A 14917-nucleotide genomic window follows, 5' to 3' on the forward strand; every position below is an offset into this window, starting at 1 on the left:
CCGACGATCCCGCCACGCTGGCCCGCAAAGCGCGCGATGCGAGTCGTAAACTGCAACAGCTCCCCTCGCGCGAGCGCGCCGCGCTGCTGCGCGCCGTCGCGAACGCGCTCGAACGTCGCGAGAGCGAAATCCAAGCCGCGAACGACGAAGATTTGCGACGCGCTGAATCGTCCGATGACGTCGAAGAAGCGCTGCTGCAGCGGTTGAAACTGAAACCTGGAAAGGTGAAGCAGCTGGCGGACGGCGCGCGGGCGATCGCGAACATGGAAGAGCCGATCGGGAAGCCGCTGAGCGCGATGGAGTTGGCGAAGGGTTTGACGCTGACGAAGGTGACGGCGCCGTTGGGGGTGCTTTTGATCATATTTGAAAGCCGGCCGGACGCGCTGCCGCAGATCGCGTCGTTGGCGCTGCGGACGGGGAATGGACTGCTGCTCAAGGGTGGGAAGGAAGCGGCGAGCTCGAACGCGAAACTGCGGGAGGTCATCGTGGACGAATTTGAGGCGTTCGGCGTACCGAAGGAATGCGTGTGCCTGATCGAGGGTCGAGAAGCGGTGGCAGATCTGCTGAAGCTGGATGACGTGATCGATTTGGTGATTCCGCGCGGTTCGAACTCGTTGGTGACGTACATTCAGAATAATACGAAGATTCCCGTGCTCGGGCACGCGGACGGCGTGGTGCACGTGTACGTCGACAAGGACGCGAATGTTGACATGGCGGCGAAGTGTGCGATAGATTCGAAGATTGATTATCCCGCGGCGTGTAACGCGTTGGAGACTTTGCTCATTCACGACGATCTTGTCGCGAATGGAGGCGCGGCGGAACTCATGACGGCGTTGCGCGCGGCGGGCGTCGAACTCTTTGGCGGACCGCGCGGGACAAAGGAACTCAACCTACCAGCGGCACCGGCGCTCCGACACGAATACGGTGGCATGCAATGCTCGGTGGAACTCGTGAGCTCTATGGATAACGCCATCGATTACATCCACGCCAACGGTTCGGCGCATACTGATTGCATCATCACGTCGAACCAAAAGACGGCGGATGAATTCATCGCTCGCGTCGACAGTGCGTGCGTGTTTCATAACGCCTCCACGCGCTTCAGCGATGGATTTAGATTTGGTCTCGGCGCTGAGGTTGGTATATCTACTTCGCGAATCCATGCCCGCGGGCCCGTGGGCGTCGAAGGATTGTTGACGACGCGCTGCTTGTTGCGAGGCAAGGGGCAAATTTGCAACAAGGACAAGGGCGTGGAGTTCACGCACAAGCGACTACCGCTTCCCAAGCGCGAAGGGTTGTTTAAACCCGGTGTATTGCAACAAGTTGCGTCGAGCGTGGCGCTCTTGGCGAATAGCATCGTCGTGTTCCGAGCGATGATGAAGAAATGAATCACGCATTAGACGAGTTGACGCCGCAATTTTTCTGAACACGACGGTGTAAAAGCTTTCAAAAATCATTTTGATAACAAAGTACAAACAACGTAAAGTAGCGCACCTAAGTTAAATCGTCTCCAATGCGGCGATACCCTCAAGATGTTTGTAGTTCTTCTTCAGGATGTCGCGCGAATCGGAGATTCTAAAATCGTATCCGTGTTTCTGGGCCCATTCCTGCATGATGGGACGAAGCTTGTGAAGCTTGTAACGCGGCATGGTGGGGAATAAGTGGTGAATGAGCTGCGTGTCCATACCACCCCACAACCAACGCTCGAGTGGATTCTTCACGTCCGCTTCGCGAGTGCTTCTAAACTGAATATCGACGAAGGAACCGTCTTCATACATGATTTCCTCGCTCTGGTGCGTAGCGGTGACGAGAGAGCCTACCAAAAACCCACCGATGAGCATGGAGCCGATGGCGACACCCAAAGGAAGCGTGCCGAACAACCACGCGTAGTGGCCGACGAGCAAAGCGAGCTCAGTCTTATCCTTGCGCGCCCACGCACTCGCGACGCTGTGTCGGCGCCAGAGCACGTACGTCATCGCGTAGAGCGGATAGCCGTAGATGTGCTGGTACTTGCGCAACCAGCTATCCGGGCGCCCACTGGTCTCCGGCGGCGACAAGTAATACAGAGGCTCGAGTTTGATGTCGCCGTCCTTACCGTCGACGTTCGTGAACGAGTGGTGCATGTTGTGCTTGTGCGACCACCATTCGGCGGAAAACCCATTCGTCAACGCGCCAAAGCAGCGCATCATCGAGCACCACTTCCCGCGGCCGTGAACGTAGTCGTGCGCGAGCCATCCGGCTTGTTGCATCCCTATCCCGATCGAGATCGCGGCTAAGATCGGGTGCGTCGCCGCGATGGCTTGTCCGACGACGTAGCATCCCAAAACTTGCGCCAACACCGAGAGTTCGGAGAGCGCGTTGCGTTTAAACCAGCCCTCCGCCTCCAACTTCCCTCGCAACTCCCCGAACTCGGCGTTCGCCGTCGTCAGCCTTTGCGTTTCGTACTCTTCCGTATCATACGGTGCATCGCACTTCGGCAACGCGCGCAAGCGTTTCAACGCCTCGTCGCTCCCGTTCGGCCCGTACGAGTGCAGCGCGTAAAACACATCCGTCGCGTCTTGTCCGTTCAACAACCGCACGAACCCCGCCCCACCGGGATGCGCCAGCGCCCACCCCGTCGCATCGTACCACTGTCCATCGACCTTCAGCTTCACTTCCTCCGTCCGTCGCCGGCGCCCGCTCTGCTTCTCGTTCGCTTCCGCCGCCTGTTCCAGCACCGCCGCGCTCGCGCCGAACGGGCTCAGGAACCCCCACGGCTTCTTCGCCTTCCCATCGTCGCCCGCCGCCGTCGCCGTCGCCGTCGCGTCGTCCGCGCTCTCGTGTCCCATCGCGTCCGAGATCGCGTCGATCCGCGTCGTCGTCGTCGTCGTCCTCGCGCGCGGTCGCCGTCGAATCGTCGCCGACGTCACGGCGACATCTTGTCGCGCGCGCGCGCGTCTGCGCGTCGTGAGCGCGCGCGCGTCGCACGTCGCGACGGCGGGCATGCTTTCCGCGTCGCGTCGCGCGTCGCGTCGTCCGTCGCTCGGCCGCGCGCGCGCGTGTGCGGCGCGCGCGCGCGCGCCGTATCCTCCGACGCGCGAAGATAAGACGTCGATTCGTATGCGTTTAAACATCATTAAATGCGAAAGATCGCGCCGACGTCGATTGAATTCGCAGACGATAAATACTCGATTCCAAACCCTGGATGTAACACGGAACAGACACACGACTCGACGGCGCGACGGCGCGACGGCGCAGTGCGCGCCGCGGCGCGGCGAACGACGCGCGCGCGCGGCCGAGCGCGCGTCGCGCCGCGATCGTCGACGCCGCGATCGCCGACGATGATTCGATTCGCGCTGTTATTCAGCAAACAAGCGAAGATTCGCCTGAGCAAGTACTACGTCCTGACGAACCAAAAGGAGCGGAAGAGGATCGAGCGCGACGTCACGTCGCGAATCATACCGCGCGCGAACAAGCTGTGCAACGTCGTCGAGTACCGGGACGTGAAGCTGGTGTACAGGAAGTACGCGAGCCTGTACTTTTGTCTGGCGGTGGACCGAGGCGCGAACGAGCTCGCGACGCTGGAGATGATTCAACACTACGTCGAGATCTTGGACAAGTACTTCGGGAACGTGTGCGAATTGGATTTAGTGTTCAACTTTCACAAGGCGCACTACGTGTTGGACGAGGTGTTCATCGCGGGGCATCTGCAGGAGACGTCGAAGAAGTTGATCGCGCGGTTGGTGGGCGAGCACGACGCGCTCGTGGAACGCGTCAAATTGGGCGGCCCCGCGGCCGAGGACGCGTGATTGGCGAGCGCGCAATTCGCGCGCGCGCGCGCGCGTTTTTTTTCGCGACGCTCGCGCGCGGTGTATTTTCCTAGGTTAGCGATGCGAGCAGGCCAGGGCGCGTTCGTTCGCGCGCGCTCGGCGGCTCTGGCGGTTGTAGCGTAGCAAAAGCTTCTGATCGTCATTCGCACGCGCGCGACGCGATCCGATGCCCGCGGGCGCGCTTCGAGACGTGGCGAACACGCCCACGCGCGAGCGGGAGCGCGCGAAAGCGGCGACCGCGAGCGCGAGCGCGCGTAAATCCGTCACGAAGTCGACGCGGCTTCGCGATGACGACGAACGACCAACGCGCGAAGACGCGAACGACGCGTCGACGACGGCGAGCGCGAGGAAACGGGTGCGAGAGGATGAAATGCACGCGTTGGTGCGAGCGTTCGAGGACGCGGGTGCGTGGATCGAAGCGATGTCGAGAAGACGCGAGGGTGGTGACTGTTGACGTCGCCGCGATGGTTCCCCCGCCGCGACGAACGCGAACGACTGACGACGAATCGCGTCGCGCGCAGTGGAACGAGAGTGCGCGACGATCGTGGAGGTTGGGGAAGCGGAATGCGACGCGCTCTTGGCGGAGTTTAACGCCAAGTGGCGGTCGATGCCGAAAAAGCTGAAGAGTACGCCGTTGACGGAGTTTGCCGACGACTTGGCGCGAGAGGGCAGCGAGGCGAGCTTGCTGGAATTAGTGGAAGTGAACGAGACGCTCGGGGCGATTGATGCGAGCTTAGTGCGCGAAATTGTGGATGAAAAAGTTCTGCGAGAGGCAGCGAAGAAGGTGGTGGAGCAAGTGGCGTCGGACGCGACGACGAAGCGCGAGGCGCCGCTGAAGCTCGACGTCGACGTTCGCGACTCCGTCGAGGCGAGAGGAGCGATGGACGCGCTCAAGGATCACGCGAAGGCTTTGATGGCTCGATTACTGAAAAGCAAGTAGCCGATTGATGTGTAAACAATACGATACGATTAGATGACACTACACAGAGAGCGTACCTTTGCTCGACGCCACGGAGCCCGCGCGTCGCGGATCAATCGCCGCGCACTGTCGCAAGCACTTACCGAAAGCCTTCGCCGCGGCTGTGGCAACTTCGGCTTCGTCCGCGCCGCGCGCGTGCTCGACCAAGTGCACCGTCATTTGCCCGTTGAACGTCAAACTCATGAACATGTGCTCGACCATCTCCACGCTGAGGTCGCCCACTTTGTCGCTCTCGAGCTCGAGTCCGTACCCCAAGTACGGGCGATTGCTAAGATCCATGACGCACTCCACCGTGGCCTCACCCTCGGTGGACATCGCGCTCCCCATGCGATTACACCCTTTCTTAGTCCCCAGCGCCTTGTTCAGCGCTTGGCCGACGGCGATGGACACGTCTTCCGCCGTGTGGTGGTCGTCTATCCACAAGTCTCCCGTGGCGGCGATGTTCAGCGCCACCCCGGCTTCGCGTTGAATCGCGGTGAACAATCCATCGAGGGCGACGATACCGGTGCTGATCTTCGATCCCTCGACGTCATCGCGACTGGCGTCTAAATCCAGCTTCACGTCGATGGACGTCTCCTTCGTCGAGCGTTGAATCGCGCTTCGCCGCGTCTCCTCGCTCGCGGCGGCGCCCGCGTACACGTCGATCCCTTCCGCCGCGTCCATCGCCGCGCGAACCCCCCGCGCGAACGCCTTGAACGTCGATTCGACGATATGATGCGCGTTATCCCCGCGCTCTTTCACCAACCGCACGCTCACCCCCGCTTCCTCCGCTAACGCTCGCCAAAACGTCTCCGTGAGCGCCGTCGGATACGTCCCGATGCTCGCGCGTCCCGCCGTCCCCGGCTTCCCATACGGCGCCAGCGCGAACGTCTCCAGCCCTCGCTCGCCGTACAGCTCGATCCCACACGTCGCGTACGCCTCGTCCAACGGCGCCGCGAACCGCGCCTTCGCCCGCTCCCCGGCGCCTCTCCCGTCTCCCAGCGTCTCTCGCAGCGCCGCGCCCAGCGCCGCGCCCGCGCACCGAAACGCCTCCTCGTCGCTCACCCCTCCCGCGTCGCGCGCCTCCTCGCACGTCACCCCGCGTCGCGTCAGCACGCAGTGCACGCCCAACTGCGCGTGCGCGGTGAGCTGATCGATCATGTGATCCAGGAACGGCGCGCCCGTCGCGATCGTCCCGCGCGCGCCGTTCGCATCGATCACCGCGACGCCCTGGACGTCCCCGCACGCGCGCTCCGCGCGTCCGACCGCCCACGGCGACGTCGCGCGCGTTCGCGCGCGTCGTCTCCCGGCGTCGCGGCGTCGCGGCGCGCACGGCGCGAGGCGCAGCGTCGCCATTCGTCGACGCGTCGCTCTTTGCCGATGCACGCGGGGACGCCCTCGGCCGAGGGCGCGCACGCGCTGCTGTGCGTCGCGCTCGCGTGCGTGATGAGCGCGCGAACGTTTCGCGACGCGCTCGCGCGCGACGCGCGCGACGCGACGCCGCGGGCGCGAGAGGCGCGCGCGTGGGTCGCGGGAGGGGTGCTGTGTGTGTTCACAGTGAGCTATTGGATTTTGGCGCGCGGAGAAGGCGCCGCGGCGAAAGCGCGGGCGCCGGGAACGGCGGCGCACGTCGCGTGGACGCTCGCGCCGTCGAACGCGATGTATGTGATCGCGATGGCGCGACGAGGGGGGATGACGCGGCGAGGGACGGCGTACATGGTGAGCGGCGCGTGCGCGAGCGCCGTCGGCGCGATTACGGGACGGCGAAGCGCGGGACGAATGGCGGCGCTGTGCGCGGGATTCGCGACGACGAGGACGGGAGAGGGAGATTGGCGCGCGTTCGGGATTGCGATGACGTGGTACGTCGCGCTGAGGTTGTGCGTGGAGGATGGGGAGGAGGTGTATTTTGTGAACTGGGCGGGGACGATTTTGTGCGAGACGGCGGCGCTCGCCATGGTCAAGTTCGGCAAGTTCGGCAAGTTCGGCGGCGCGGGGAAGCGCGCGGGCGGTCTCGCTTCGGGTGGAGTCGAGACGAAGAAGGCGCGGTAGTTAGCGATCGTGTTTTATTCAATGTCATTAAATGTAGCGCGTCGTGACGGCATCATTGCGGTCGACTGTCGATTTCTTTGTAGAGCGCGTTGAGCAGAGCCACTCCATAGCCAGAACCTAAACCGTCTTTAAAGTTACCAGGACCAGCCATGTCGAGGTGAATCCAAGCCGTGTCATCGCGAGCGACCCAGTCTGGGTGTAAGTGATTGGCGATGAATTGACCGGCGCAGCTCGATTGCGCGTTGGCGCGGTCGGCGACGGAGTTTTTCATGTCGGCGACTTTGGAACTGAACTCACTCTTGAACATTTCCGGAGCGTAGGGCAGGGCGTGCGCCAGATCTCCGGTGATTCTGCCCAATCGCACGATGGTGTGCTCCATGTCTTCGCTATCGGTCACAAGTCCGGCGTGTTTACGCCCGGTGGCGATCATTTGCGCTCCGGTGAGCGTGGCCATGTCGACGATGATGCGCGGCTTGCACGCGGCGTTCGCGGGATCGGAGCAATACGCGACGCCGTCCGCGAGCACGAGGCGCCCTTCGGCGTCGGTGTTGTTGATTTCCACTGTCTTTCCGCTCTTGCCGACGAGAATGTCATCCGGGCGAATCGCGCCCGAGCCAATTGCGTTTTCGGCGATGCACAGCACGAGGTCGAGTGGCGTCTTGAAATTCGATTCGGCGTCCTCGCGAGCGATGGACTCAAACGCGCACAGCATACCCGCGGCACCGCCCATGTCCGTCTTCATACCGCACATGCCGTCTTTAGATTTCAGCGAAAGCCCACCGGTGTCGAACGTGATACCCTTGCCCACGAACGCGATGGACGGCGCGTCCGGGTCGACGCAACCTTTCGGCGTAAATCGCAAGTGCACGAGCGCGGGATCACGACCGTCGCGACTCGAAGCGCTTCCGACGCCCGCCAGACATCCGTAGCCCTCCTCGACGAGTTGCGCGTAACGTTTAATCTCGACAACCTTAACGCTCGCGCCGAGCTCGCCCGCGACGACCTTCGCCTCGTCCACAAACGCGTCCGGCGACAGCTCGTTTGGCGCCATGTCGACGAGCGCCTGGCATCTGCGCACCGCCTTTGGCAACGACCGCGTCTCCGCCCCGTTCCAAATCTCCCCTCCGCACACGACGCCCACGTACACTTCCCCGTCCACAACCGCGTCCGCCGCTCGAAACTTATTCGTATACGGCGCACTAATCCTCGCCAACGCCGCCAACGCCCCGACGCGGTGCGCCTCCTCGTCCACCGCCGCGAGCACCACCGCTCTTCTCTTCTTCCGATCCCCTATCGCCGCTTTCGCCGCCGCCGTCATCGCGTGCGCGGCGATCGGCGAATTATGTCTCGACATCTTCGATTTCTCCGGCATCACGCACACGACGAGCTCCAACAGTCCCTCGTCGTCCTCGCTCGCCGTCTCGAGCACCGTGCTCCGCGTCGCGTTCGCGTCGAGGCTCTCGACCAATCGCTCGAACGTCCGCGCTGCGCGCTCGTTCGTCCCGAACGCGCGCCGCGCGAACGCGCCGTTCTCGAGCAGCGCATCTTTCGCGCCGACGACGACCCATTTCGCGTCGTTCGTGCGCCGCGCGGCGTCGCAATCGTCGTTCGTTTCGATCGTTTTCAGCGTCGACGCGCCGCGCCATCGGTCGTCGTGATGCGTCGTGGACATGCGCACGCGCGCGGAGGAGGCTCGACGCGAACGAACGCGGTGTGCGCGCGCGGTGTGCGCGCGGTGAGCGATTCGGGAGGGCGCGAAGGGCGCGCGGGCGCGCATGCGCCGTGGTGTGAGGCGGCGAGGGCGGCGCGCGCGGCGGCGTCGGCAACCGCCGCGAGCGCCGAGGAGAGCGAGTCGCGTGAGTTGAGTCATCGGGGATGAAATGAAAGCTACGCGCCGTGCGTCGCGAGCGCTAAGGAGAGTAATCGTCGATCGTGGTGGTGGTGTCGTCGGTGGAATCGGCGCGCTGGGGGTCGTCGGCGACGGCGTCTCGCGCTTCTTCGGCCGGCGCTTCGGCGGCGTCGAGGAGCACGGCGCCGCACTCGCCGACGCGCGAGGGGTCCACGGGGATGCCGTTTCCGACGACGTCGTCGCGCCAGCATCCGCTAAAATACGTCTCAGATGCGCGCGCGGCGTCGAGCTCGGGCTTCAGCGCGGCGTAGAGCGCGGCGTGATCGCCGAGCACGCGGCCCTTCTTATCGACGCGGACATCGTACTTTCGGCCGTGGGAACCCAGGCGCAGCGAGACGGTTTCGAGGTTGACGCGCTCGACCGTCGCCGTAGCTGGGTATATCACCAAGTGCTTGGACGTATCTGAATCGTACGAAACGCAGTAACCATCCGACCAGCTGGCTTCGCTCGATGGGTTGTCGTCTTCCCAAAGTACGCTGACGAAGTACCCCACCCAACGACGCCCTTTTGGCTTGACGACGACGGGTTTCGTGTTCAGCCCGCCGACGTGTTCGCCGTACAGCGTGGAAACCCGCACCCCGTGTGGTGGGTGCGCGGTGGCACGCATGGATTCAGGCAACAGTACCCAACGTCGCAAGTCGTCGAGAACCGTTTCGAGTTCATCGCTCGAAATGGTTTCGACTTTGCGCTCTCGTCGCGAATTCTCAAGCGCCTTTTTCACCTCCAGACGACTCGACTTCTTCCTCGCCGTGCTTTCCCACGCAATCCGTTCTTGTTCCGCACGCGCTCTGGCATCGCTTCTGGCTTGGACGCGCTCCAGCTCTGCCAGCTGCTGCTTCATGCGCTCCTGATGGTACGGGACGTGATCCTTCGACAAATACTCGAGCAGTGCCAACTCTTTCTTGTTCGTCGTGTTCTGCAACGTGTTCTTCAACGCGATGACTTCCAACAGAGTCACGAACGGCGTCGACCAAAGTGGATCCGCGCGCGCTCTCGGGCCTGCGTCCGCCGCCACCTTTTCAGCTCGGCAAATCCGAGCGTCCAACGCCGAGACGTAGTACGCGCGACCCTTAGCGTCGTATCCGATCGGCTCGCCGTGCACGCCGCGCTTACACATCTGAAGCTGTTCGACTTTATTTCGCCGTCGCGCCTTGTCAAACTCATCCGAGCACTGTTCCGCGACGTTAGAAAACGAGCGAGACTCGACCAAATCCTCGCACAACCGGTACAACACTTCTAATCGCGCCAGCGCGTCGATGTCGAAAAATCCCGCCTCATCGTCCACGCCGTCGCCCAATATCTCACGAATTTTCCTTCGCGATCTAATTTCCCAACTTCTCGGCACGAGCAGCGTCTCGCCGTGTCCCAACGCGCTCGGCGCCGGCGCCCACACGCGCAAGAAAAAATCTAAAATCCACGCGTGCTCGCGCGGTTCGCACAGCGCGCGTTCCCACGCCTCCCCATCCTTCCTCGGCATCCACATCGCCTCGAACGTCTCACAAAAGCTCTGCAAGGCGTAAAACTTGTGTTCGCTTCGCAGCGCCACGACGCGTTCGCGCATCTCTTTCCCCATGTTTCGCGTCGACGCCGTCGACGACCCTCGCGCGTCGCGTCCCTTCGCCTCCTTCGCCGTCCCACGCGCGCCGTTCCTCGCGCCGCGCGCGCCGCGTCCACCGCGCGCACCGCGCCCGCGTCCCGCACCGCGTCCATCGCGCGCGCCGCGCGCGTCCGGCGTCGCGTCCGTTTTCATCTTTTTCGTCGCCGGCGCGCGCGGCATCGCGCTCGAAGCGATCGACGCCGCGCGCGCGTCCGATCGCGTCGTCGGCGCGGCGCGACGCCGACGACGCGTCGACGCGCGCGCGACCGCTCGCGCGGCCGACCGCGCGCCGTCGTCGCGCTGTGCGGCGCCGCGACGGCGCGCGACGTCGACGACGCGGAACGCCGCACACGCGCGCGCACGCGATGCCGACGCTCGCGCGCGCGACGCCGATGGCGCGCGCGATGACGCTCGCGCGCGCGCCGTCGTCCGCGACGCGCGCGCGCGCGACGGCGACGCGCCGCGGCGCGACGACGCGCGAGACGACGACGATGCGGCGCGACGAGAGATCGAACGCGACGGCGACGACGCGGGAGAGCGACGACGCGCGACGCGATCGAACGCTGGCGCTCACGGCGCTCGCGGCGTGCGTCATCGCGAGCGGATGCGCGGACGGCGCGGACGCGATCGCGGCGATGGCGGGGACGATGGCGGACGGCGCGGATAACTCGGCGGCGGCGACGACGACGCCGAACGAATTGTTCGCGCTCGCGGGCGGGGAGGTGCCGTTTTGGGCGAACATGGTCAAGTACGCGCGATTTTCGATCAGCATCATGGTCGGATTCGCGTACATGTTCGGAAGGCCGGTGGCGGCGCTGCTGAAGAAGCCGCAGACGGCGGCGGCGGTGGTCGCGGTGGGCGCGGGAGGGTACGTGTTCTTTAAGTTTACGATCGAAACCATGCTCGGGATGAACGATCCGTCGACCATGGGCTAGGGTTGGGTTGTAATGATGATGCGCTACTGACTAGGTGATACGCTACGGCTTAAGGCCGACTAGAGGCTGCGAGAGCGAGAAGGTTAAAAACGTTGCCACTCGATTTCGCCGACGGCGACGGGGGGCGCGGTGTTTTCGACGTCGTCGCTGAAATGCGCCGCGCCGATGCGAGCGCGCCACGGCGCGAATGCGCGTTTCACGCGCCACGTATCTGCGAGTTCCATTGCGGCGTATCGTCGTCGCTGCGCGAAGACGAAGGAGCGCCACATCGCAAAGCAATTCGCGTCCAGATACTTGTCGCTGAACGTGATCGCTTGTGAATCGCGGTAAAACGTCGCGCGCGCGTTCAGTTGTGACGCGTGTTCCTTCATTGATCTCCAATGCGCGAATACGCGTGTTTTTAGTGACCTGTTCTCTCGTTTCGCTTGACTCGTCGCCGCTCGCCAGGCGTAAAACGCGCTCGCCGCGAGCGACAGGCGATGAAATTTTGCCGCACGCGCCAGCTCGGCTCGGTGCTCTTTCGCGGCCCAGACGACCGCACACCACCGCGCAAAGGCGCCGACCGTGACACGCGCGTCGTCGTAGCTTGAAGCGAATCGCATGCGCTCGCGCTCTCGTCTCTCGTCTCGCACTCGTCGACGCCAACGCGAAAATTTTACCGCGACGACGGCACGTTCGGCGCGACGTTCGGCGTGAATGACTCTTACACGCCACACACGCGTGACCGACCGTTTGACGTAGCGCTGGCGAGCGAGACGTGCGGCATCGATCGCGCGTCGCTCAGATTTCCACGCCCGCGCGACCGCAGACCAAGTATCCAGCGCCGTCGACTCGAGTTTGATTCGTCGCCACACGTCCGCGCTCTCGCGCGCAACGCGCGCTCTCGCGCGCGAACGCCACGCGTTAAACGCCGCGAGCATCGCTCGACGGTTTCGTCGCGTTTGAGTCTGCCTGAAGGCTTCGAGTCGTCTCGCCGCGTCGTCTCGCGCGATTCGCGCCCACGCGCGAGCGACCGCTCGGCCCGTGGTCGCGAGCTCGCGTCGAGCGCGCTTCGCCGCGAACGCGCGCAATCGCACACGTTTGCGCGCATTCGTGCGCCACGCGCCAATCGCCGCCAGAGCCATCTTGCGCGCGCGGCGGCCGGTGGAGAAAGCGCACAACGACTCGATTTCGCGTTCTCTCGCTCGCCGATACTTTTCCTTCACCGCCTCGCGTCTCCACGCCGCGAACGCGCGCTTAATGGCGTTCATTTCGCACAACGCTCGAGCGATGAGCTCGCTCTCGTCGTCGTCGAGCGTGGCGCCTTCCGAATCCGCTCCCGTCGGCGTCGCGACTCGCGCGCCGTCGCCCACCGTCGTCTCCAAATACGCCTCGTCGTCCACCGCCACCAGCGCCTCGATCGAGCTCATCTCGCGCGTCGTCGCCGATTCGCCCGCCCCCCTCGCCTCCCCCCGCGCCGCGCCGCGCTCCAACGCCGCCGCCTTTTCCTCCCACGTCGTCTCGACGTCCAGCCCGAGCGCGAACGCCATCGCCCTCGCGCGCCCTCGCGCCGCCGCGTCCGCCCCTCGCGCCCGCCTGACCTCCTCGTCCACCGCCGCGCACACGTCCCGCAGTCTCGGCTCGCGCGCGCGTCCGCTCGCGTCGCGCGCGCGTCGCACGCCGCGCGCGACGACGCGCTCGAGCCAAACGGCCTCGCCGTTCGCGTCCGCGTCCGCGTTCGCGTCGCTCGCGCGCGCGCGCGCCGCCATCTCGCGCTATCGCGTCGTCGCGTCGCGATCGCGCGTCGTCGCGCCCATCGCCGCGCGTCGCCGTCGCGCGCGCGCGTCGCGGTGCGCCGTCGCGTCGCGTCGCGCGTCCGCACTCGTCGTCTTCCGCGCTCGACGACGACGCCATGGCGCCGATCGCGCGCGTCGCCGTGCTGTTCGCCATGGACGCCGAGGCGCGACCGCTGATCGACGCCCTCGGGCTGACGCTCGACGCCGACGCGTTCGCGCGCGTCGGCGGCGACGTCCCCATGCGCGTGTACTCGGGAACGCTGAAGTCGGGCGCGCGCGTCGACGTCGTCTGCGCGGGGTCGTGCGCGAGGCACAACGTGTGCAACGTCGGCACGGTCGGCGCGGCGCTGTCGACGTACGAGACGTGCGCGACGCTGCGACCGGACGTGATCGTGAACGCGGGCACGGCGGGAGGGTTCGCGAAGCGCGGCGGCGAGGTCGGCGACGTCTACGTGGCGACGAAGTTTAAGAATCACGATCGACGAATACCGATCCCTGGATACGATAAATACGGCGTCGGTGAGTACGATGCGTGGCCGACGCCGCGGTTGATCGAGGCGCTGGGATGCAAGACCGGGGTGGTGTGCACGGGGAACTCTCTGGACGCCACGGAGACGTGCCGAGCGCTGCTGGACGAGTTCGAGTGCAGCGTGAAGGAGATGGAGGCGGCGGCGATCGCGCACGTCGCGCACCTATTTAACGTGCCCGTGATCGCGGTGAAGACGATCACGGACATCGTGGACGGGCCGCAGGCGACGGAGGAGGAGTTTTTGCGAAATTTATCGTCGGCGGCGGACGCGCTGCGCGACGTCGTGCCGCGCGTCGTCGAATTCCTCGACGGCAAGTCCGTGGACGAGCTGTGAGGGTCGGCGTTTCCGTCGTCACGGAGTCGATTCGAGCGCGCGTCGCGAGCCGGTGTTGTTGTAGTGAGACGATAGAACCAGTCGTCCGTCCTTCGTCCGCGCGTCCCGCGCGTCCCGAGACGGTTAGGCGGCCGGCGTCAAACCATGCCTCGCGACGCCTCGCCGCGCGCGTACGACGCCCTCGATGTCGCCGTGACGCTGCTGAAGAAGCGCGAGGGCATCGATAAGACGCTGAAACTCGCGCGCTACGCCGCGCTGTTCGCGCTCGGCGAAGCGAAAGCGCGCGCGAGGCCGAGCGCCGAGTCGAGCGAGTTCGTGCGCGCGACGACGGCGCTGGAGCGCTCGATCGGCGACGCGAGGCGCGCGTACAGGCTGGGAAAATTTTTGGGTAACGTTCGGGACTTTCGCGATGAGGTGCGGGAGAACGAGGGCGCGGGCAAGCGCGGCCGCGCGCGATGGCTCACGGCGGCGGCGGCGTGCGCGGCGCTCGAGGGCGCGTACTACTTCATCGAACAGGGCGTGTGGTTGAGCAAGGCGGGGGTGGCGATGCGACGACGATCGACGCTTGAACGGTTGGTGCGCTGGAGCGCGCGGGCGGAGGTTGCGTCGTACGCGTTTTCAATCGCGTGTTCGCGCGAGGACTGGCTCGAGGCGGACGCCGCGGCGAGAGCGGCGAGAGCGCGATTGAGGGACGTCGAGACGGCTAAAGCGAGCGCGCTCGAGCGTGGAGATGACGAAGACGTCGTTATTAGTTTGACGGCAGACGTGAACGAGGCGGAGAAGGCGAAGCGCAAGGCTGTGCTGGCGATTTGTCAAGACGTCGCCGACGGCGTCTTGTCGTTTGAGGACGCCGTCGACGTCGCCGGGTTCGAAATCCCGAACGAACGCCTCGTCAATTTCCTAGGCTTGCTCGCCGCCGCGTTAGACTTCCACGGCAAGCTAGACGACGCGATAGAATCGCTCGACGAGTCTTCGCGATAGCGCGCACGCAGTACGCAACATTTCTGCTCTCTTCATTAAAACAA

General features: G+C 64.7%; 11 protein-coding genes across 11 annotated transcripts; 6 read left to right on the forward strand and 5 right to left on the reverse strand.

Moving 5' to 3' along the window:
• Positions 1-17: 17 nt before the first annotated feature.
• On the forward strand, positions 18-1277 carry OSTLU_1184 (predicted protein; the record flags this gene model as incomplete). The annotated part of the gene is made up of 1 exon (XM_001419963.1): positions 18-1277. A coding segment is annotated over one exon (1260 nt), but the record flags the coding sequence as incomplete, so codon positions are not given.
• Positions 1278-1496: 219 nt separating this feature from the next.
• OSTLU_94891 (predicted protein) lies at positions 1497-2825 on the reverse strand (the record flags this gene model as incomplete). The annotated part of the gene is made up of 2 exons (XM_001420136.1): positions 1497-1944; positions 1969-2825. 2 exons carry the CDS (start codon positions 2823-2825, stop codon positions 1497-1499), a joined length of 1305 nt encoding a protein of 434 aa, XP_001420173.1.
• Positions 2826-3236: 411 nt separating this feature from the next.
• OSTLU_26214 (predicted protein) lies at positions 3237-4751 on the forward strand. Its single transcript, XM_001419964.1, has one exon. The coding sequence runs from the start codon at positions 3318-3320 to the stop codon at positions 3783-3785; it is 468 nt and encodes a 155-aa protein (XP_001420001.1). The 5' UTR covers positions 3237-3317; the 3' UTR covers positions 3786-4751.
• A 34-nt stretch (positions 4752-4785) lies between these two features.
• Positions 4786-5448, reverse strand: OSTLU_38080 (predicted protein; the record flags this gene model as incomplete). The annotated part of the gene is made up of 1 exon (XM_001420137.1): positions 4786-5448. The coding sequence occupies one exon, from the start codon at positions 5446-5448 to the stop codon at positions 4786-4788; it is 663 nt and encodes a 220-aa protein (XP_001420174.1).
• Positions 5449-6144: 696 nt separating this feature from the next.
• Positions 6145-6813, forward strand: OSTLU_17126 (predicted protein; the record flags this gene model as incomplete). Its single annotated transcript, XM_001419965.1, has 1 exon — positions 6145-6813. One exon carries the CDS (start codon positions 6145-6147, stop codon positions 6811-6813), a length of 669 nt encoding a protein of 222 aa, XP_001420002.1.
• A 52-nt stretch (positions 6814-6865) lies between these two features.
• Positions 6866-7864, reverse strand: OSTLU_94892 (predicted protein; the record flags this gene model as incomplete). Its single annotated transcript, XM_001420138.1, has 2 exons — positions 6866-7285; positions 7340-7864. 2 exons carry the CDS (start codon positions 7862-7864, stop codon positions 6866-6868), a joined length of 945 nt encoding a protein of 314 aa, XP_001420175.1.
• An 859-nt stretch (positions 7865-8723) lies between these two features.
• OSTLU_17128 (predicted protein) lies at positions 8724-10295 on the reverse strand (the record flags this gene model as incomplete). The annotated part of the gene is made up of 1 exon (XM_001420139.1): positions 8724-10295. One exon carries the CDS (start codon positions 10293-10295, stop codon positions 8724-8726), a length of 1572 nt encoding a protein of 523 aa, XP_001420176.1.
• A 671-nt stretch (positions 10296-10966) lies between these two features.
• On the forward strand, positions 10967-11254 carry OSTLU_26220 (predicted protein; the record flags this gene model as incomplete). Its single annotated transcript, XM_001419966.1, has 1 exon — positions 10967-11254. The coding sequence occupies one exon, from the start codon at positions 10967-10969 to the stop codon at positions 11252-11254; it is 288 nt and encodes a 95-aa protein (XP_001420003.1).
• Positions 11255-11337: 83 nt separating this feature from the next.
• Positions 11338-13002, reverse strand: OSTLU_17129 (predicted protein; the record flags this gene model as incomplete). The annotated part of the gene is made up of 1 exon (XM_001420140.1): positions 11338-13002. The coding sequence occupies one exon, from the start codon at positions 13000-13002 to the stop codon at positions 11338-11340; it is 1665 nt and encodes a 554-aa protein (XP_001420177.1).
• A 143-nt stretch (positions 13003-13145) lies between these two features.
• Positions 13146-13892, forward strand: OSTLU_26221 (predicted protein; the record flags this gene model as incomplete). Its single annotated transcript, XM_001419967.1, has 1 exon — positions 13146-13892. One exon carries the CDS (start codon positions 13146-13148, stop codon positions 13890-13892), a length of 747 nt encoding a protein of 248 aa, XP_001420004.1.
• A 144-nt stretch (positions 13893-14036) lies between these two features.
• Positions 14037-14873, forward strand: OSTLU_26222 (predicted protein; the record flags this gene model as incomplete). The annotated part of the gene is made up of 1 exon (XM_001419968.1): positions 14037-14873. One exon carries the CDS (start codon positions 14037-14039, stop codon positions 14871-14873), a length of 837 nt encoding a protein of 278 aa, XP_001420005.1.
• Positions 14874-14917: the final 44 nt, after the last annotated feature.

Source organism: Ostreococcus lucimarinus, chromosome 10 (genome assembly GCF_000092065.1).
Source record: "Ostreococcus lucimarinus CCE9901 chromosome 10, complete sequence".
Lineage (NCBI taxonomy): Eukaryota > Viridiplantae > Chlorophyta > Mamiellophyceae > Mamiellales > Bathycoccaceae > Ostreococcus > Ostreococcus sp. 'lucimarinus'.

What these genes read in the sequence shown, in the direction of transcription:
- OSTLU_26214 (XM_001419964.1), top strand. Translation starts at nt 3,318, where the DNA reads ATGATTCGATTCGCGCTGTTATTCAGCAAACAAGCGAAGATTCGCCTG.